The 23623-nt window shown below is 39.1% G+C and overlaps 1 protein-coding gene across 5 annotated transcripts; it reads left to right on the top strand.

The window, feature by feature from the left end:
• Positions 1–18: 18 nt before the first annotated feature.
• cep44 (centrosomal protein 44) lies at positions 19–21830 on the top strand. Of its 5 annotated transcripts, XM_061880876.1 has the most exons (13): positions 19–154; positions 265–369; positions 2496–2604; positions 9744–9891; positions 11192–11329; positions 11607–11690; positions 13630–13808; positions 13851–13863; positions 15216–15344; positions 15550–15651; positions 18711–18767; positions 20716–20753; positions 20826–21830. In XM_061880876.1, the coding sequence occupies exons 2-13, from the start codon at positions 354–356 to the stop codon at positions 20875–20877; spliced, it is 1065 nt and encodes a 354-aa protein (XP_061736860.1). In that variant the 5' UTR covers positions 19–154; positions 265–353; the 3' UTR covers positions 20878–21830. The 5 variants fall into 5 exon arrangements, with proteins under 5 accessions (XP_061736860.1, XP_061736861.1, XP_061736857.1 ...); XM_061880877.1 differs by lacking the exon at positions 2496–2604 and adding an exon at positions 9251–9299 and having other exon boundaries at positions 13630–13863; XM_061880873.1 differs by having other exon boundaries at positions 13630–13863.
• The last annotated feature ends 1793 nt before the right edge of the window (positions 21831–23623 follow it).

Raw genomic sequence — 23623 nt, 5'->3', positions numbered from 1 at the left:
GATACTCAACCGACGTCACGTGACGTTGGCTACGTTGGTCACATCCGGATCACGTGACCAGATGAGCCAATCCCGTGTCGATGTGTCGTTAACCCGGTAGAGACAAAAATGTCCGCTCATCCAGTTTAACTTCCTTCGACGGAGTCTTGTCAAGGTAAGCAAATGCGTAATTGACGACATTGTCGTACAGGTTTCTTGTTTTGAAGTTGAAAGACAGAGTTGCAGAAAAGTACATCCTTTTTGTTTGTATTTGTGTGTTCAAAGCGGCAAAATGCTGTCTTCTGGAGACTTGCAACTTCAAGGCTGTCTGCGTAAACTGGAAACTCTTTTGCGGGCAGTAAAGTACCCTGGAAATGTTGACTACTGCGGGTAAGTGGCTAATGTCGTCGGTCGTTTCCGTCACAACATCTAAAAAAGCATGTTACTAATAAAAAAAAATATATATATATGCATATATATCCATCCATTCTCTACCGCTTATTCCCTTTTGGGGTCGCGGGGGGCGCTGGCGCCTAACTCAGCTACATATATACAGTGGGGCAAAAAAGTATTTAGTCAGCCACCGATTGTGCAAGTTCTCCCACTTAAAATAATGACAGAGATTTTTCATCATAGGTACACTTCAACTGTGAGAGACAGAATGTGAAAAAAAAATCCAGGAATTCACATTGTAGGAATTTTAAAGAATTTATTTGTAAATTATGGTGGAAAATAAGCATTCGGTCAACCATTCAAAGCTCTCACTGATGGAAGGAGGTTTTGGCTCAAAATCTCACGATACATGGCCCCATTCATTCTTTCCTTAAAGGCCTGCTGAAACCCACTACTACCCACCACGCAGTCTGATAGTTTATATATCAATGATAAAATATTAACATTGCAACACATAACAATACGGCCTTTTTAGTTTACTAAATTACAATTTTAAATTTCCCGGGAGTTTCGTCTTCAAAACATCGTGTAATGATGACGTGTACGCAAGACGTCACGGGTTTTTAGGAAGTATGAGCGCTGCGCACACACACAGCTAAATGTCGTCTGCTTTAACGGCATAATTATACAGTTTTTTGGACATCTGTGTTGCTGAATCTTTTGCAATTTGTTCAATTGATATTGGAGAAGTCACAGTCGAAAGATGGAGTTGGGAAGCTTTAGCCTTTAATCACACAAACACATGGTAATTCCTTGTTTAAAATTCCTGGTGGTGAAACTTTCCTATGGATCAGAGCGCGGTCAAGAGAACATGGATACCAACCACATGTCAACCAGCAGGTTTTGGTGAGAAAATTGTGGTTAAAAATTCAGTTCTTACCGGAGAAAAGCTGAGCTTGTGCCGTCCATAGCTGCCGTCGACTCCCCTGAGACACTGCGCGTCAAGACACCCGTGGAGACACCCTTCCGACTATCAGGTACTATTTAACTCACTAAAACACTAGCAACACAATAGAAAGATAAGGGATTACCCAGAATTAACCTAGTAAATGTGTCTAAAAACATCGGAATCCGTCCCATTGCAATCGCATTTTTATTTTTTATTTTTATTTTTTTCTAGTCCGTCGCTATCAATATCCTCAAACACGAATATTTCATCCTCGCTCAAATTAATGGGGAAATTGTTGTTTTCTCGGTCCGTATAGCACTTTTTGTTGGAGGCTCCCATTAAAAACAATGTGAATATGTGAGGAGCCATCAAACATGTGACGTCATCGTCTGTTACTTCCGGTAGAGGCAGGGCATTTCTCTTAGCATCGATAGTTGCGAACTTTATCGTGGATGTTCTCTACTAAATCCTTTCAGCAAAACTATGGCAATATCGCGAAATGATCAATTATGACACATAGAATGGACCTGCTATCCCCGTTTAAATAAGAAAATCTCATTTCAGTAGGCCTTTAACACGGATCAATCGTCCTGTCCCCTTAGCAGAAAAACAGCCCCAAAGCATGATGTTTCCACCCCCATGCTTCACAGTAGGTTTGGTGTTCTTGGGATGCAACTCAGTATTCTTCTTTCTCCAAACACGACGAGTTGAGTTTATACCAAAAAGTTCTATTTTGGTTTCATCTAACCCATCCATATATCCATTTTGGTATAAACTCAATTTGTCGTGTTTGGAGGAAGAATACTGAGTTGCATCCCAAGAACACCATACCTACTGTGAAGCATGGGGGAAGAATGAATGGGGCCATGTATCGTGAGATTTTGAGTCAAAACCTCCTTCCATCTGTGAGAGCTTTGAATGGTTGACCAAATACTTGTTTTTTCCACCATAATTTACATATAAATTCTTAAAAATTCCTGCAATGTGAATTCATGGATTTTTTTTTCACATTCTGTCCCTCACAGTTGAAGTGTACCTATGATGTCCTCATTTTAAGTGGGAGAACTTGCACAATAGTTGGCTGACTAAATACTTTTTCGCCCCACTGTATATATAATTATATATATATATATATATATATATATATTACTTCTTGTCCCCTTTGGAATCGCAGTGGTGCTGGAGCCTATCTCAGCTGCATTCGGGCGGAAGGCGGCGTACACCCTGGACAAGTCGCCATCTCATCGCAGGGCCAACATACATACATACAGTCAAGAAAATAGGTATTTGAACACCGTGCTATTTTGCAAGTTCTCCCACTTAGAAATCATGCTGGGGTCTGAAATTTTCACAGTAGGTGCATGTGCACTGTATGAGAGATAACCTAAGAAGAAAAAATCCAGAAATCACGATCTATGATTTTTTTAAACAATTTATTTGTGTGATACAGCTGAAAATAAGTATTTGAACACCTGTCTATCAGCTAGAATTCTGACCCTCAAAGACCTGTTAGTCCGCCTTTAAAAGTCCTCCTCCACTCCACTGTATTATCCTGAATCAGATGCAGGCATGTGATTTTTCCGTCTAAAGTCTGAATTCCGTCGTTTTTAATCTCGGGGGGGAAAAAAGTGTCGACCAATGAACTACGGCGTAATACAATATTACGCCGTAGTCGATTGGTTGATATGTTCCTTGTGACCAATCAGGACATCTGATATGAATGATGACGTTATTACCGCCTTTTTCCAAATGTAAACGATGTCGGTTCTTGAGAGAAAGGACGCTTCACGAGTAAAAAAAAAATGATAAACATTTCAAAAATACGTTTCGATGGGACTGGCTGGAAAGGGAAATCACTGATAGTGTTGGGAAGAAGGAAGTTATGACTTTGTTCCACGATTTTATTTGGAAAATCGATCGTCCCAGAAAAGTTTTGTGCACGTGGTGTCATGATAGTATTGACTATGGATCACAAGGTTTCAAGGCTTTGGAAGTACATGCGAAACGCCAAAAACAAATGAAACAACTTGAAGCAGGGAAAACGAACTTTTCACTAGCTGGTACTTTTGGATGTCAACCAAAAGTGAGCAAACCTTACGGACTTCATCCTTTGTTTACATCGACAACTGCCGTAGACATCGAGAGGAAAGATCCACCCAAACAGCCCACTTCAGTTGCAGACAGGGTAGTTAATAATGAGGTAAGGTTAAAAATATTTGCTTGCGAAATACGCATGTTTTTCTTAAATATTAACCAATTATTGCTTTGTGAAATATAAATGTTTTTTTCTAAAAATAAAAAGCCACGTGAAAATATATTACGAAATTACAGAAATTAAAAGAGTTGCATTATTGATTCCAGTTAACAATTTATTTGAAATAGATTTGCATGTAATACTAGATAATTACTAGATAAACTAGATAAAATACTAATTTTCCTGAAGGAACTCTCCTGACGGAATAAATAAAGTACTATCTAATCTAAACTAATCTAATCTAGAGGGAGAAGTTTGCAGTCAAATCCAAAAAAGAAGCTACAAAAGCAGAGACCAAAAGGAAAATGCAGGCTGCTCAGAAATTTGCAAGCAAAGCTCATGTTGGGGCTCTCCGAGCAAGTAAATGTGTGAAGTGAGCTGAAGTAATGTGGTAATACTGTAAATAAACTGTAGATAATAACACTGATCAATGTGACACCTGTGGATGTCAAATGAACACAATATGTAAATATTAGTGACTAAATACTGTTGGGACTGAACCATATACAGTGATTCGTTAGTATAACTCGGGTATGTATGTTTTATTAATGATGTTTTCGTGTCTTTAAACACTAAAATATTATCTTCAAATGGTGCTGTCTTTGTTCATTTTAGCATGTTAAATTGGTGAAAAACCAGGAGCTTCGGGGGGCGTTGGACCCCTTATCCCCTCACCTGGACCTGGCTGGGGGCCTTCGTCCCCCAGACCCCCGGAAATTTTTTCAGTCTTTTTCATTGTGGTCAAATCACATGCCTGCAAATGCACCTGTGTGAGGTCGTTAGCTGCAGTAAGACACCTGTCCACCCCATACAATCAGTAAGACCCAAACATTCAGCATGGCTAAGAGCAAAGTGCTGTCCAAAGACACCAGAGACAAAATTGTACAACTCCACAAGGATGGAAAGGGCTACGGAGAAATTGCCAAGCAGCTTGGTGAAAAAAGGTCCACTGTTGGAGCAATCATTAGAAAATGGAAGAAGCTAAACATGACGGTCAATCTCAATCGGAGTGGAGCGCCATGCAAGATATCATTTGGTGGGGTTTCAATAATGCTAAGAAAGGCGAGGAATCAGTCCAGGAATACACGGCAGGACTTGGTCAATGACCTGACAAGAGCTGGGACCACTGTTTCCATGGTCACTGTTGGTAATACACTAAGACGTCATGGTTTGAAATTACGCTTGGCACGGAAGGTTCCCCTGCTTAAACCAGCACATGTTAAGGCCTGTCTCCAGAGGAGTCATGGGAGAAAGTTTTGTGGACAGATGAGACCAAAATTGACCTTTTTGGTCATAATTCCACTATGCGTGTTTGGAGGAAGAAGAATGATGCGTACCATCCCAAGAACACCATCCCTACTGTGAAGCATGGGGGTGGTAGCATCATGCTTTGGGGGTGTTTTTCTGCTCATGGGACAGGACGACTGTACTGTATTAAGGAGAGGATGACTGCAGCCATGTATTGTGAGATTTTGGTCAAAAACCTCCTTCCCTCAGTCAGATCATTGAAGATGAGTCGTGGCTGCATCTTCCAACATGACAATGACCCAAAGCACACAGCCAGGAAAACCAAGAAGTATCTTTGTAAGAACCATATCAAGGTTCTGGAGTGGCCTATCCAGTCTCCAGACCTAAATCCAATTGAAAATCTTTGGAGGGAGCTGAAAGTCTGTGTTACTCAGCGACAGCCCAGAAACCTTACTGATCTAGAGAAGATCTGTGTGGAGGAATGGGCCAAAATCCCTCCTGCGGTCTGTGCAAACCTGGTGAAGAACTACAGGAAACGTTTGACCTCTGTAATTGCAAACAAAGGCTACTCTACCAAATATTAATGTTGGTGTTCAAATACTTATTTTCAGTTGTATCACACAAATAAATTGTTAACAAATCATAGATTGTGATTTCTGGATTTTTCTTTTGAGGTTATCTCTCATACACTGGAAATGAAACTACTGTGAAAATTTCAGACCCCTCCATGATTTCTAAGTGGGAGAACTTGGAAAATAGCAGGGTGTTCAAATACTTATTTTCTTGACTGTATATATCAGTGTTGTCCCGACACCAATATTTTGGTAGCGGTACCAAAATTATTTCGATATTTCGGTACTGTTTGGTACTTTTCTAAATAAAGGGGACCACAAAAAAATTAATTATTGGGTTTAGTTTAACAAAAAAATCTTACGGTACATTAAACATGTTTCTTATTACAAGTTTGTCCTTAAACAAAATAGTGAACATACAAGACAACTTGTCTTTTATTAGTAAGTAAGCAAACAAAGGCTCCTAATTTAGCTGCAGACATATGCAGTAACATATTGTGTCATTTATCATTCTATTATTTTGTCAATTATTAAGGACAAGTGGTAGAAAATTAATTATTAATCTACTTGTTCATTTACTGTTAATATCTGTTTACTTTTTCTCTTAATATGTTCTATCTACGCTTCATAATAAGCACTTATTCTTTTGTTGTTGGATACTTTGCGTTAGTTTTGGATTGATATCATGAATTTGGGTATCAATCCAATACCAAGTAGTTACAGGATCATACATTGGTCATATTCAAAGTCCTCATGTGTCCATGGACGTATTTTCTGAGTTTGTAAACAAAATATAAATAAAAATAAAACCAAAAGAAGATGTTGTGATGCTAAAATATATCGACATAATCATAGTAGTATCGACCAGATACTAGATAGTGGCAGACCGGTACTTTTCAGAGGTGGTATAGTACCGAAAATGATTCATTAGTATCGCGGTACTATACTAATACAGGTATACCGTACAACCCTATTATATATATATATATATATATCCATCCATCCATTTTCTACTTTTTGTTCCTTATGGGGTGCTGGAGCCTATCTCAGCTGCATTCGGGCGGAAGGCGGAGTACACCCTGGACAAGTCGCCACCTCATCACAGGGCCAACACAGACAGACATTGTATATATTATATAAAAATATAATATACAAACCACGTTTCCATATGAGTTGGGAAATTGTGTTAGATGTAAATATAAACGGAACACAATGATTTGCAAATCCTTTTCAACCCATATTCAATTGAATGCACTACAAAGACAAGATATTTGATGTTCAAACTCAGAAACTTTATTTTTTTTGCAAATAATAATTAGCTTAGAATTTCATGGCTGCAACACGTGCCAAAGTATCTGGGGAAGGGCATGTTCACCACTGTGTTACATCACTTTTTCTTTTAACAACACTTTGGGAACTGAGGAAACTAATTGTTGAAGCTTTGAAAGTGGAATTCTTTCCCATTCTTGTTCTATGTAGAACTTCAGTTGTTCAACAGTCCGGGGTCTCTGCTGTCATATTTTACGCTTCATAATGCGCCACACATTTTCAATAAGGGACAGGTCTGGACTGCAGGCGGGCCAGGAAAGTACCCGCACTCTTTTACTACAAAACCGCACTGTAGTAACACGTGGCTTGGCATTGTCTTGCTGAAATAAGCAGGGGCGTCCATGATAACGTTGCTTGGCTGACAACATATGTTGCTCCAAAACCTGTATGGACCTTTCAGCATTAATGGTGCCTTCACAGATGTGTAAGTTACCCATGCCTGGGACACTAATACACCCCCATACCATCACAGATGCTGGTTTTTGAACTTTGCACCTTGAACAGTCCTGATGGTTCTTTTCCTCTTTGGTCCGGATGACACAACGTTCATTGTTTCTCCCCAAAAAATTGAAATTTGGACTCATCAGACTACAGAACACTTTTCCATTTTGCATCAGTTCATCTTAGCTGATCTCGGGCCCAGAAAAGCCAGCGGCGTTTCTGGGTGTCGTTGATAAATGGCCTTGGCTTTGTATAGTAGAGTTTTAACTTGCACTAACAGATGTAGCGACAAACTGTACTTACTGACAGTGGTTTTCTGAAGTGTTCCTGAGCCCATGTGGTGATATCCTTTACACACGGATGTCACTTTTTGTTGCACTACCGCATGAGGGAACGAAAGTCGGTTATATCATCGCTTATGTTCAGTGAATTCTCCAGATTCTCTGAACCTTTTAATGGTATTACATACCGAGGATGGTGAAATTCCTAAATACCTTGCAATAGACCGTTGAGAAATGTTGTTCTTAAACTGTTCGACAATTTGCTCACACATTTGTTCACAAAGTGGTGACCTTCGCTCCGTCTTTGTTTGTGAATGACTGTGCATTTCACAGAAGCTGTTTTTATACCCAGTCATGGCACCCACTTGTTCCCAATTAGCCTGCACACCTGTGGGATGTTCCAAAGAAGTGTTTGATGAGAATTCCTCAACTTTATCAGTATTTATTGCCTGCCACCTTTCCCAACTTCTTTGTCATGTGTTGCTGGTATCAAATTCTAAAGTTAATGACTATTTGCAAAAAATAAAATGTTTATCATTTTGAACATCAAATATGTTGTCTTTGTAGCATATTCAACTGGATATGGGTTGAAAATGTACGTCTAAGTCTAAATATCCTCTGAGATGGAGTCTATCCAAGTTGACTTTGAGTAAAAGGTTGGGGTACACTCTGTATTGGTCACCACCAGTTAATCACAGGATACGGTCTGTATACAAGCCTGACTCTAACTGAATACTAATAACCAATCACACTCATAGAGCCAGAGTCTCCAATTAGCCTAACATTCATGCTTTTGGAGTGTAGGAGACTGCATCCTCCCTCTTATTCTTCTCTTCTATTTAATAGTAATTTGCAGCCACCAGACATTTGGATCGCCCAATAAAATACTTTCCAGCATTTACCCCCACTTATCAGTTTTACATTATCATTTTATTATGGTTTGTTACTTTTTTTTCTTTTATTGAATAAAACATGTATAAATGACATGTTTCAATACTTATGAAAGGGGGCCCCCTAAAGAGCACCAGCTAGATCTGCCACTGGTGCACTAACTTAATATATAAAAAATTCCAATTACCATGTAAAATATTACAGTATATGTAACAGCTGCAGCCAAAAAAAAGGGCAGCATAAAATAGAGAGTAGATCCAACAAGAGCTTGTTGGAGTATGAGCTTTGTCGTCCCTCAGTTGTTTGGTGGAGTGGGTGGGCAGGACTGTCCATGATGGTGAGCAGTTTGTTCAGTGTCCTCCTGTCCCTCACTGACACAAACAACTCTTATCGCGTGCCACTAGCCTCACAATACAAAGGTCTTGAGTAGTCCTGGGATCAGTCCCGGGCTCAGGATCTTTCTGTGTGGAGTTTGCATGTCCTCCCCGTGACTGCGTGGGTTCCCTCCGGGTACTCCGGCTTCTTCCCACCTCCAAAGACATGCACCTGGAGATAGGTTGATTGGCAACACTAAATTGGCCCTAGTGTGTGAATGTTGTCTGTCTATCTGTGTTGTCTCTGCAATGAGGTGGCGACTTGTCCAGGGTGTACGACGCCTTCCGCCCGATTGTAGCTGAGATAGGCACCAGCGACCCCAAAAGGGAATAAGCAGTAGACAATGGATGGATGGATAATTTGGCCGGCTTTCCGGATCAGTTTATCAATCCGGTTTAAGTCCCTTTTGCTGGTGCTGCTCCCCCAACAAACCACTGCAAAGTACAGGGCACTGGCCACAACAGACTGTGCTGCACACATTAAAGGACCTAAACTTTCTCAGGGAAAAAGAGTCTGCTCATGTCCTTCTTGTATACAGCTTTGCTGTTGTCCTTCCAGTCCAGTCTGCTGTTCAAGTGGACTCCCAGGTACTTGTACTGCCCCACTACTGCCACCTCCCGGCCCTGGATGTTGATTGGCTCCACAGACTCATTTGTGTTTGAAAATTAATGAATGAAAAGAAAACATTGTGAGGAGAAAAAAGTAATGTTCCAAACCATTACATTAGTACTAATAACTTGTAAGGAAAAGTTAAAATATCCCATATATCGACTAACTGCCAAAGCAATTAACTTCTGAGTTATACCTGATAAAAATCAAAATAATTATAATAATAACTATATTGCATGGTTGACTACTTTTCAGTATTATTCAGATGTAAAAGCAACAAATCTACTTGCCTGTAGAATGTAATTGTTACTCTCTCTCTCTCTCTCTCTCTCTAAATATCTGAACTTTTTATTGTCTGTCATTAACTTGTGCTGCATGTCATATTCCTTGCCTCGTTTTACTCTTCTTTGATTTTGTATCAGCCTGTCCAAAGGAGACCCCTCAGCTTTTCTGCCAATTTTGAGCTTCACGCTCACCATCTTCTCTCCACCTTTTGCTGAGCAACTTCTGACAGCTGGACTGGAGCTGACCGGCAAGACTGACCTGCGGTTCACTGACTCACTCTATAAGGTACACTACTTCACACTGACATGTTGCATATGCAGTACATTTAAGGAGCCTCTCTTCTCCCACATGTTTATGTATGTTGCTTTGAATTTTTGTCTGCAGCAATTTTCCGAACTAATTAGATTTTGTTTTGGTGGTAAATTGTTGGGGGTTAAATCACCCAAAATGATTCCCGGGCGCGTCCACAAGTGTTGCTTACTGCTCCCTTCACCTCCGAGGGGGTGATCAAAGGTGATGGGTCAAATGCAGAGAATATTTTCACCACACCGACTATGTGTGTGACAATCATTGGTACTTTAACTTTAACTTCTTCCACTCCTGTCCTTGCAAGCTACACCGCTACAACAGAGATGACGGGGAGAATACGCCGAACGTGAGCCACAAAAATAAGACCGCCCAACAAACGACGCATCCTGAAGAGACTGTCAGAAAGTGGCTTGACGATTATCTGTAAAACATAATCTATGCAACAGTTTGACCAAATAACCACCATTACATGTAATGTAGACCAAAGGGAAGTGTTTTAAATATAGAAGAAAAAAAATAACATGACTCCTTAATGAGCCTTATAATCCTGTGCGCCTAATATATGAAAACAGATCAAGACTAGACCATTCATCTGCAGTGTGACTTATAGTCCGGTCTGCCCTATGATCCGGAAAATACGGTATGGCGGAGATTTTTATAGAATAATTTTGCCTTCCTTCATACTTCCTCCAAATGAGTCGTTTGGAATTTGCCCCATTGGTGACATCAGAGGATATCTTCTTATACGGTGACATTTTACTCAAGGAGCTTTAGAGTCAATAAGCTCCTTCGGTTTTTCTACCCCTTGTGTTGAGGGGCAGACTGGCTCTTACATGCACATGCATCCTCCGCTGTTGCCATTTCTAATACAAAGTAGTGTATACTGTAGTATAAAACTACACAACATGGCTGGCGGGCAGAATACACAGTCAAAGTGTGTCAAAAACCACCCACACAATTCCTGCATCCTAAAGAGATGGTCAGCAAGTGGCTTGATGACAGTCTATAAAACATAATCAATGCAAAATTTTGACTGAAGAACCATGATTACATGATATGTAGACCACAAGGAAGAGTTTTAAATGTAGAGAAAAAAATCATAATATGACCCCTTTTAAGGTTGAGGGGAGAATACCGCGCAGCCAGAATCCGCAGTTGCGCAACTTTTTTCCACTTAAGCACATGGGAGAATAGGGGCATAGTGCATTGGGCAGTAGACCATTTTTTTCAAAATGATCGTATTCATTCTTTTCAACCTCTTTGTTTACTTTTTAAGATTCTGCGAGACATATTCCACTATAAACCTGTCCTCTCTAAGCAACAATTCCTGCAGAAGGGTTTCTGTCAAAAAAAGATTTCTACAGTTTGTGACATCATTGACTTGGTCCTGAAGAGGCACACCGAGCTGAAAAAGGTACATAAAATTCTAAACGTATATTTTCTTATCAAACTGTTAAAATGATGAATGTTTATATTTGTATTAGCAATGGACTTATATGGTTGCATCAAAGCATACTTGCTTATTACCCAGCTTTGACTGTTTCTCCTGACCACACTCTGAAAAACCCTACAAGAAAATACCCTTCCATTAAAATTCCTCTGCAAGGTGCTGTTTTCTTCATTAGCTTGTGTTCCCTCAATTTTTCATCTGCTTTTTGAGGTAATTTTACTTTTTTGTGTGTATTCTCTAGCCGAGAGTCAGAAATCCTGTGTCACACAAGCACACCAGAGGAGAAGATCATCCATCACTTACCAAGCGGGAGATTGTTAATATAGTAAGTAGGCATGTAACTTATGCCATCATCATCATAAATCAGTTCAGAACTTAGTGTCAGAGCTTAGTCGGGGAACAAAATGTAAAATATTTTGTATAAGTAGCTTTACTCATTAAAAAAAAAAAACATTATACACTGCTAGAAAAAACAATGAAGTTGTCATGTTGTGTAATCCGTAAATAAAAACAGTGCAATGATTTGCAAATCCTTTTCATCTTATATTCAATTGAATTGACTGCAAAGGCAAGATAATTAATGTTCGAACTGAGAAACTTTTTTTTTTGTTGCAAATAATCATTATCTTTTAATTTAATGGCAGCAACACATTGCGGAAAAGTTGTCACAGGGGCATTTTTACCACCGTGTTACATGGCCTTTCCTTTTAACAACACTCAGTAAACGTTTGGGAACTGAGGAGACCGATTTTTGAAGCTTTTCAGGTGGAATTCTTTCCCATTCTTGCTTGATGTACAGCTTAAGTTGTTCAACAGTCTGGGGTCTCCGTTGTGGTTTTTTAAGCTTCATATTGCGCAACAAATTTTCTATGGGAGACAGGTCTGGACTTCAGGCAGGCCAGTCTAGTTCCTGCCCTCTGTTGCTATGAAGCCACAGTGTTGTAACAGGAGGCTTAGCATTGTCTTGCTGAAATAAGCAGGGGCGCCCATGATAATGTTGCTTGGATGTGCCTTCACAGATGTGTAAGTTACCCATACCACGGGCACTAATACACCCCAATACCATCACAGATGCTGGCTTTTGAACTTTGCGTCTATAACACTCCAAATGGGTCTTTTCCTCTTTGTTCCGGAGGACACAGGGTCCACAATTTCCAAAAACAATTTGAAATGTGGACTCGTCAGACCACAGAACACTTTTCCACTTTGCATCAGTCAATCTTAGATGGGCTCAGGCCCAGCGAAACCGGCAGCATTTCTGGGTGTTGTTGATAAATGGCTTTCGCTTTGCATAGTAGAGTTTTAACTTGCACTTACAGATGTAGTGACCAACTATAGTTACTAACAGTGGTTTTCTGAAATTTTCCTGAGCCCCTGTGATGATATCCTTTGCACACTGTCCCTTTTTCATGCAGTGCCGCATGAGGGATCAAAAGTTTGTGATATCATCGCATACGTGCAGTGATTTCTCCAGATTATTTTAACCTTTTGATGATATTACAGATCGTAGATGATGAAATCCCTAAAATCCTTGCAATAGCTCGTTGACAAATGTTGTTCAACAATTGTTTGACAATTTGCTCACGGATTTGTTTACAAAGTGGTGACCCTTGCCCCATCCTTGTTTGACTGAGAATTTCATAGAAGCGGCTTTTATACCCAATCATGGTACCCACCTGTTCCCAATTAGCCTGTTCACCTGTGGGATTTTCCAAATAAGTGTTTGATGAGCATTTCTCAACTTTCTATCTTTTTTTGTCACTCGTGCCAGCTTTTTTGAAACCTGTTGCATCCATGAAATTACAAATGAGCTAATATTTGCAAAAATTAACAAAGTTTTCCAGTTCAGATGTTAAGTATATTGTCTTTGCAGTCTATTCAATTGAATACAGGTTGAAAAGTATTTGCAAATCATTGTATTCAGTTTTTATTTACGATTTACACAACGTGCTAACTTAACTGGTTTTGGAGTTTGTACATTCAATTTGACAATAATGCTTCATATAACTTTCATAAAACAATTTAATTTGTGTTCAGTAATTTAGTTCTAATAACTAATAGACCTAAATACATTTGTAGATCAAAATTATTGTAGATTGTAAAATATACATATAAATACAATAATTGTTTACGTTTGATTAGAGTTTCTATACTCATAAAGCTTCTGGAAGGTGCAGTGTGCACTGGAGGGAAGCAGTTGCTGCAATGCTTTATCTTGGGAATGAATCTGATAAATAATGATTTCACTTCCACTCTTGTCTTAGGTCTCTGTCCGCCCTCATGTTGTTAATCACATGCAAAAAGAGGAATCACCACCACATCACAGTGAAATGCTGCCCTTGAATGATGACGTGTTTTCATCCGATTCTCCTAAAAACGTGAACGCCCAGCTTGATGAACATGAGCAGCAGGAGGAGGAAGAGGAGGAGGAAGAGGAGGAGGAGGAGGAAGAGGAGGAGGAGGAGGAAGAGGAGGAGGAAGAGGAAGAGGCGGTCTTTGTAAGGATTCCCTAAAGCTTTTCATTGCATTGCAAATACAAGTAAAGTTAGAACTCATGCTATATCATATGTTGTCTGACAAATATAATCTGGCACATTTTGGACGAAAAAAAACAACTTACTGTTGTCTTCACTCTTTAGGCCACACTTTACAGTACTTGAAGCTTGTTAGGACAGTGGTTCTCAACCTTTTTTCAGTGATGTACCACCTGTGAACATTTTTTTAATTCAAGTACCCCCTAATCAGAGCAAAGCATTTTTGGTTGAAAAAAAGAGGTAAAGAAGCACTATGTCCTCAGTTTCTTCAGTTTCTGATTTATTAAATTGTATAACAGTGTAAAATATTGAAAAAAAAAAGATATGAAAATAACAAAAAACTTGTTGAAAAATAAACAAGTGATTCAATTATAAATAAAGATTTCTACACATAGAAGTAATCATCAACTTAAAGTGCCCTCTTTGGGGATTGTAATAGAGATCCATCTGGATTCATGAACCTAATTCTAAACATTTCTTTACAAAAAAAGAAATATTTAACAATATTTATGAAACATGTCCACACAAAAAATCTAGCCGTCAATTTTGTAAGCATTTCACCAATCTCGCGCACTTTGCAAATTTGGACGCGATCTAACAGCAAAACAGTCTCCCAACACTGCGTAGATGGCATCAAAGCCTATTTATCCAAGCGTGAGGGTTGGGAAACGAAGGTGTTTGGCGAGGGCAGTGTGGATTCAGGCCGGGTGGCCTAATTCAAGTTCCAGGTAACCCTACATTATTATATTTTATAAATAGTAAACCAAGTTGTGGTAGTAGTTTAGTTGTGGATGAATCCAATAAACATTTGATTTGATTTGACTTGGATTTGACATTAAATTTGTAAAATGCGGTTGCGCGTTTTGCAAATTGCGCCCATTGGTATTGTGCTTACATCTACACTGAATATTGCATTGTTGCATTTCTTTTCAGTTTATGAACTTACATTCATATTTTGTTGAAGTATTATTCAATAAATATATTTATAAAGGATTTTTGAATTGTTGCTATTTTTAGAATGTTTAAAAAAAATCTCACGTACCCCTTGGCATACCTTCAAGTACCCCCAGCGGTACGCGTACCCCCATTTGAGAACCACTGTGTTAGGATGCCTTAAAAAAGCTTTGGTAGAAATATACATGTTTGGTCGTTTGTCTGAGCCAAATTAAACCGATCAAATAAAGCACACAATAATTAGAAACCGAAGGGTTCCTGCATGCATTCTATTTGTCACAGAGCATACAAATGCTGTACATTTTAAAACATTACATTCATGCCCAGTAGTCATTTATGCACAATGTCATTGTGTCTTTCAGTCTTCCAATGTTGAGGAAAGGCTTTCTGCTATGGAAGTTAAAATTGAAAGTCTTCTTTGTGGTCTTCAAAGGCTCAGTGCTCTGGAGGAACATCTGGAGGAGCTAGAGAACCGAAATAACCATGAGAAAGTGATTATGACACATTTTATTATTTTATTCATTTATGATCAAAATTTGTTTGCAGACAAGCTTAAGCTACTTTTTGGGACAATACTATTCTGATGCTAAAATCCAGTTTAGTTTATAGGAAGGCTAATCCAGTTTTACCAAAAATAGAAACATGAGGTCAGAAGTACACATACTGTGTATATTCAGTGCTTTTGTACTGTTACAGAAGGAGGAAGGAGAAGTCATCACAATACCTCGAGAGAGCTGGGAAAATCTTATTCATAGAGTATTTTTGCTGGAAACCAAAATGGAACTGGGCTTTGTAAAGGTAGGAAACATGCAGCCAGACCGCCACTTTTTCTCTAGTTTTTTTTTTTTTTTTTAATACCTGACAAATCAAGTACACAGAAAAAATCCTAATAATTATTGGTTGAAACATTGTAGATGGCAAAAGATTAGAGAGCTATTTTCTAATGTCTGCGGCACAATCTAAACGTACTAATGTTAAAATAAAAATTGTAGAAAATGGAATACATTTGCAAACTTACTGTCTCTAATTTCCTTAAATCTATATGTAGTTTTTTTAGAAAATTAAAAATATCAAAATTGCCCACACTGTACTTTTTATTTTTAGTGTGCGACTCTCAGTGGATATGTTTGGTCATCGATGCTTTATGAAAATGAAGACTTGTTTCCAGCTGTGTTTGTGCTACTGCTCAAAACAAATCAACATGCTTCCATTACCGTGTATATGCAGTGGTCTGTGCAGAAAACAGAAATGCGGATACAGAAGTGAGTACGGAACTCTCATTTCAGCAACAATTATTATGATTGTATGTCAAAGGACAATACCGGAAAAGATAGTAAACGTTATACTTTAAAGTATTCAGTGTACAGCTTATTTAGTAAAAAAAAAAAAAAATGGTACCGTATTTTCCGAACTATAGGGAGCTCCGGATTATAAGGTGCACTGCCGATGAATGGTCTATTTTTTATCTTTTTTCATATCTTAGGCGCACTGGATTATATGGCGCATTAAAGGAGTTATATTATTTATTTATTTGAGTTATTTATTTTCTAAATGGAAAACCCTTCCTTGTGGTCTACATAACATGTAATGGTGGTGCTTTGTTCAACATGGTCAAAATGTAGCATCTATTATGTTTTACAGACCATCTTTAAGCCGCTTTCTGACATTCGCTTCCGGATGCGCCGTTTTGTGGGCGGTCTTATTTACGTGGCTCACCTTTCACAGCGTCTTCTCCCCGTCATCTTTGTTGTAGCGGTGTAGCGTGCAAGGACGGGAGTGGAAGAAGTGTCAAAAGATGGAGTTAACTGTTTTAATGACATTCAGACTGGACTTAAATCAATAACGGAGCAACCACACCGAAAATGTGTCACATGAAAAAACGTCCGACCGGAACTCTTAATAACTAAAGTTCCTTGGGTGAATAATGTAGACTCACTACACCGGTATGTTGTAGCGCTTTCATAGCGAGTTTACTGACAGATATAAGTAAGAACTTTACACTACTTTATATTAGAAATGGCAAGAGCAGAGGATGTGTAAATGTTCTGTTTTTGCATTGTGCATTTTTATGGTACTTACGATTCAGCGACTCTTTTAGTGTATTTAAGGTACCTCCCAGTATGAATTGCTCTATGCGCGGGCTCCGGTTGGGAGTCTGTTAAAGTGAACGGCGGTGGCCAGTTTATTATGGTGTTCCTTGAATTTACACTTAGTAAAATATACTTATACAAAGAAGAAGGTTGTCGTCATTGAATTAACAGATGAATGTCCCATGACAAGAAGATAGAGAAAAAGAAGAAGCTTATCAAATACGGTGTATCACACGGACTACAAAGGCGAATGCGCACAATTTTTCAGGATTTATGCAGATCCAAAATACAGATCAGCAGGTATCAGAAGGTAATAACAGTTGATTTTGCATAATATTGCGAAACAAAACACCAGATAACACCAGTAATAATACTTGTATGCTTAATGCGCCACCAGTCCTTCAAGCGGTGCGGGTTCTTAGCTTACCAAAGTCGTACTAAACATTTTGATAGATGTTTGAGCGCGGTGTGTAATGTTCTATATTTATAATGAAACATTTAAAATGTAAAATGTGGGCTTCACGGTGGCAGAGGGGTTAGTGTGTCTGCCTCACAATACGAAGTTCCTGCAGTCCTGGGTTCAAATCCAGGCTCGGGATCTTTCTGTGTGGAGTTTGCATGTTCTCCCCGTGAATGCGTGGGTTCCCTCCGGGTACTCCGGCTTCCTCCCACTTCCAAAGACATGCACCTGGGGATAGGTTGATTGGCAACACTAAATTGGCCCTAGTGTGTGAATGTTGTCTGTCTTATCTGTTTTGGCCCTGTGATGAGGTGGCGACTTGTCCAGGGTGTACCCTGCCTTCCGCCCGATTGTAGCTGAGATAGGCGCCAGCGCCCCCCGTGACCCCAAAAGGGAATACGCGGTAGAAAATGGATGGATGGATGCATTTAAAATGTTGGTGTTTACTTGAGACCCATCATAGTGCAGCCTACACTTATCTCTTATGTTTGATTGCCATCTAGTGGTCACATTGATCATTACAGTATGTACCATATACGCTATATTCGCGGTGGGCAGGCTTAACCAAACTTGTTGCTTAGAAGAGTCGCACGGGGTTATAAGGCGCACTGTCAAGTTTTGAGAAAAAATGAAAAAATTCAGTGCACCTTTTATTCCTGAAAATACGCTATGCAAATAATTTTTACTCATATTTCTTTTAATGCTGTTTTGTAGTAATTTCGAACTGTATTTTTTGTTTTAGCTACTCTCTAGTTGACATTCAACCATCCTAGTAGACGTTGCTGGCATTACAGTTTTTCTCTCTGGACCATTAGACACAAAGTATTATGCTACACAAAGTCTGAAATAACTAAATACATGTAATTTTATGTGTGTTTTTTTAATAAAACAAAAATGAGTTGTGCTTTGTGGTGTTTGGGACATTGAGTTAGAAGAAAACAAACATTGATACAATATAGTGCAGGTAGTATGATTGCATTACATCCGGAGATGCTTTCTTCTTCATTCACCTTAGGTGTTGTGCAGCATCATGTAAATGCCATGACATGGGGCGGTTTAGCTTGGTTGGTAGAGTGGCCGTGCCAGCAACTTGAGGGTTGCAGGTTCAATTCCCGCTTCTGCCAACCTAGTCACAGCCGTTGTGTCCTTGGGCAAGACACTTTACCCACATGCTTCCAGTGCCACCCACACTGGTTTGAATGTAACTTAGATATTGGGTTTCACTATGTAAAGTGCTTTGAGTCACTAGAGAAAAAGCGCTATATAAATATAATTCACTTCAATTCACATGTGCCACTTTTTTGTAGTCGTGTGTACCTCCAACATGCCAGACCTCTTCTGCACCACCTTCTGATGCTTTAAAGGTGAGACCTTCTTTGTTAGTTGGAATCTATTAGAACATTCTGTGTAGAATTTGTGTGTTCTCCTTGTGTGTCTGTGTTTTCTCCTCCCACATTCCAAAAATGTCCATGTTGTAGACCAAATTGTACATAGGTATTATTGAATGTGAAAGAGGAATTCTTGTCAGTATGTACAAAACCCAAAACCAGTGAAGTTGGCACGTTGTAGATTTTGTAAATAAAAACAGAATACAATGATTTGCAAATCCTTTTCAACTTATGTTCAATTGAATAGACAAGATATTTAATGTTCAAAATGACAAACTTAATTTTTTTTTGCAAATAATCATTAACTTTGAATTTAATGGCAGCAACACAGTGCAAAAAAGTTGTCACAGGCCCATTTTTACCACTGTGTTACATGGCCTTTCCTTTTAACAACACTCTGTAAACGTTTGGGAACTGAGGAGACCATTTTTTTAAGCTTTTCAGGTGGGATTATTTCCCATTCTTGCTTGATGTACAGCTTAAGTTGTTTAACAGTCCAGGGTCTCAGTTGTGGTAATTTGGGCTTCATATTGCACCACACATTTTCAATGGGAGACAGGTCTGATCTACAGGCAGGCCCGTCTAGTACCCGCACTCTTTTACTATGAAGCCACGCTGTGGTAACTCGTGGCTTGGCATTGTCTTGCTGAAATAAGCAGGGGCGTCCATGATAACGTTGCTCGGATGGCAACATATGTTGCTCCAAAACCTGTATGTACCTTTCAGCATTAATGGTGCCTTCACAGATGCTTAAGTTACCCATTCGTTGGGCACTAATACACCCCCATACCATCACAAATGCTGGCCTTTGAACAATGCGCCTATAACAATCCGGATGGTTCTTTTCCTTTTTTTTACGGAGGACACGATGTTCCCAGTTTAAAAAAAAAAAAAAAATTCAATATGGACTCGTCAGACCACAGAACATTTTTCCACTTTGCATCAGTCCATCTTCGATGATCTCGGCCCAAGCAAAGCCGGCAGCGTTTCTGGGTGTTGATAAATGGCTTTGGCTTTGCATAGTACAGTTTTAACTTGTACTTACAGATGTAGCGACAAACTGTAGTTACTGACAGTGGTTTTATGAAGTGTTCCTGACCCCATGTGGTGATATCCTTTACACACTGACGTCGCTTTTTGATGCAGTACCGCCTGAGGGATCGTTTGCGTGCAGAGATTTTTTTTCAGATTCTCTGAACCTTTTGCTGATATTACGGATCGTAGATGGTGAAATCCCTAAATTCCTTGCAATAGCTTGTTGACAAAATGTTGTACTTAAACTGTTGGACAATTTGCTCACGCATTCGTTCACAAAGTGGTGAACCTCGCCCCATCCTTGTTCGTGAACGACTGAGCATTTCATGGAATGCATTTATTTTCAATCATGGCAGCTACCTGTTCCCAATTAGCCTGTTCACCTGTGGGATGTTCCAAATAAGTGTTTGATGAGCATTCCTCAACTTTCTTTTGTCTTTTTTGCCACTTGTGCCAGCTTTTTTGAAACATGTTGCAGGCACCAAATTCCAAATGAGATAATATTTGCAAAAAATAACCAAGTTTTTCAGTTTGAACTTTTAAGTATCTTGTCTTTGCAGTCTATTTAGTTGAATATAGGTTGAAAAGGATTTACAAATCATTGTTTTCTGTTTCTATGTGCGATTTACTCAACGTGCCAACTTCACTGGTTTGGGGTTTTGTAAAGGTGCATCTCAATAACCATTGAGTCGTGCGACTCAGTTTATAAACAACGTGCATGTACAATATGATTATTATTATTATCGTGGGGATAAATTTCAATGGTGTATCAGTGCAAAAAAAACTATCTTCCTAAAATGTGTTAATATACAGTAGATAATATTATCTACTTGCATTAGCATTTCAACATTGTTTCATTAAGTACATTTTTGTCTCGCTCTTTGTCCAGGATGATTTGAAAGACAGACTACATCGGATCAACAGCATGTAAGTCATTTGTTTGCTTAAATACAATTTTAAAAAACATGTAATTGACGGTTCTTGTGTTTTGACATACAGGCTGAAGAGTACCTCCACGTTGATTAATACAGAATCCTCCACAGAAAACTGATCGATGGTTGCAGTCACATTCAAGTATTCACAGAAGCTCATGTTCATTTTCTGGTTGGTCTTGAGCTAGTGTGAAAATGTAGGTATCTTTTTGAGAAAGTTAAAAGGTATAGATACTGTACAAACAAAGCATCTGTGATGGTATGGGGGTGTATTAGTGCCCAAGGCATGGGTAACTTACACATCTGTGAAGGCACCATTAATGCTGAAAGGTACAGACAGGTTTTGGAGCAACTTACAGTATGTTGCCATCCATGCTTATTTCAGCAAGACAATGGTGTTGGGTCATGTTTTTATTTAGCGAAATTCCAAAAAGCCCTGAATTGTCATTTAAAGGTGCTGTGAATGGCAATATTTTCCACAATGATGGGCTGGCAATTGATTCAATTTTGAATAAAATCAATCATTAATGTTGCTATGTTGAGCTCTGCATTGTTGAAGACTCACCAAGCACCCATTCACACTTGCTGCCTGTTAGATATTAGAAGTAAAATAAATGCAGTTTTTCCACCAATTTACAGAGATGAGGTGGCGAGGGCATCAACTATTCGCCTTACCTCCAAACTCTCTCAGTGATCGTTGTCTCTATATACCATAGCTAGATTAAATGTGTCTTGAAACCACAATTTATGTTTCCTGTCAGTGTTTGTTGATATTAGATGTTTATGTTGTAATTCCTTGGCTGTTTCTGCCACATCATGTCATTAGCAGGAGGCGGAAATAGGTTTGTTAATAGGACGCACAATGTCTTTTTAAATGATTTATTTTGACACAGACTAATTAGATACACCATGTAAGAATGTGATTATGCTGTCAGTGTTATAAGTTGTGTAAATGTTACTATGTGAGCGTGATGTGATGAATTTTTGGAGGGTCTTTTAACTTCTGCTTAAGAGACGTATGATGTAATTTGCGTTGTGAAAAAATAAAACATGTCTTTTTTTTACCAAATTATACAGTATGTCACAACACTGTTCTTTAGCAGGGCATTGTATTTTTTTAACATACTACAAAACATTTGTGAAATGCAAAAAATATATTCGACAAACCCCAAAACCAGTGAAGTTGGCAAGATGTGTAAATGGTAAATAAAAACAGAATACAATGATTTGCAAATCCTTTTCAACTTATATTCAATTGAGTAGACTTTACGTTCGAACTGGAAAACTTGATTTTTTTTTCAAATATAAGTTCATTTGGAATTTGATGCCTGCAACATTTTCCAAAAAAGATGGCTCAAGTGACGAAAAAGACTGAGAAAGTTGAGGAATGCTCATCAAACACCTATTTTGAACATCCCACAGGTGAACAGGCTAATTGGGAACAGGTGGGTGCCATGTTTCGGTATAAAAGCAGCGTCGTCATTCACAAACAAGGATGGGGCGAGGGTCACCACTTTGTGGACAAACGCGTGAGCAAATTGTCCAACAGTTTAAAAACAACATTTCTCAATGAGCTATGGCATGGCATTTTGGGGTTTCAATATCCATGGTCCATGATGTCATTAAAAGATTCAGGGAATCTGGAGAAATCACTGCATGTAACGTTGAATGCCCGTGACCTTGGATCTCTCAGGCAGTACTGCATCAGAAAGCGACATCAGTGTGTAAAGGATATCACCACATGGGTTCGGTAACACTTCAGAAAACCACTGTCAGTAATTCCAGTTGATCGCTACATCTGTAAGTGCAAGTTGAAACTTTACTATGCAAACCGAAAGCCATTTATCAATAACACCCAGAAACGCCGCCGGCTTCGCTTGGCTCGAGCTCATCTAAGATGGACTGCTGCAAAGTGGAAAAGTGTTCTATGTTCTGACGAGTCCACATTTGAAATAGTTTTTGAAAACTGTGGATGTTGTGTCCTCCGAAACAAAGAGGAAAAGAACCATCCGGATTCTGCTTGGCGCAACGTTCAAAAGCCAGCTTCTGTGATGGTACAGGGGTGTATTAATGCCCAAGGCATGGGTAACTTACACATCTGTGAAGGCACCATAAATGCTGAAAGGTTTTGGAGCAACAGCATATGTTGCCATTTAAGCAACATTATCATGGACGCCCCTGCTTATTTCAGCAAGACAATGCCAAGCACAATGTTACAACAGCGTGGCGTCATAGTAGAAGAGTGCGGGTACTAGACTGGCCTGCCTGTAGTCCAGACCTGTCTCCCATTCAAAATCTGTGGCACATTATGAAGGGTAAAATACCACAACGGAGACCCTGGACTGTTGAACAACTTAAACTGTACATCATGTAAGAATGGGAAAGAAAGGCCATGTAACACAGTGGTAAAAATTCCCCTGTGCCAACTTTTTAGCAATGTGTTGCTGCCATTCAATTCTAAGTTTGTGGGGCAGTATAGCTCGGTTGATAGAATGGCAGTGCCAGCAACTTGAGGGTTCCAGGTTCGATCCCTGCTTCCGCCAACCTAGTGACTGCCGTTGTGTCCTTGGGCAAGACACTTTACCCACCTGCTTCCAGTGCCACCCATATTGTTTTAAATGTAACTTAGATATTGGGTTTCACTATGTAAAAGTGCTTTGAGTCAGTAGAGAAAAGCGCTCTATAAATTGAAATTCATTTCACCTCACTAAGTCGATGATTATTTGCAAAACAAAAATAAGCTTCTCAGAACATTAAATATCTTGTCTTTACAGTCTATTTAATTGAAAATAAGTTTAAAAAATGTTGCTATTCATTGTATTCTGTTTTTAAGATCTACAGTGTGGCAACTTCACTGGTTTTTGG

This window comes from Nerophis ophidion, linkage group LG20 (genome assembly GCF_033978795.1).
Source record: "Nerophis ophidion isolate RoL-2023_Sa linkage group LG20, RoL_Noph_v1.0, whole genome shotgun sequence".
Classification (NCBI taxonomy): domain Eukaryota; kingdom Metazoa; phylum Chordata; class Actinopteri; order Syngnathiformes; family Syngnathidae; genus Nerophis; species Nerophis ophidion.
This window is presented reverse-complemented; position numbering and strand designations above follow the sequence as displayed.

Coding starts and splice junctions, on each gene's coding strand:
- cep44 (XM_061880873.1), top strand. Junction 2,605..9,743: donor ACATACAGTCAAGAAAATAG/GTATTTGAACAC, acceptor ATTTTGTATCAG/CCTGTCCAAAGGAGACCCCT. Junction 13,864..15,215: donor AAGAGGAAGAGGCGGTCTTT/GTAAGGATTCCC, acceptor TGTGTCTTTCAG/TCTTCCAATGTTGAGGAAAG.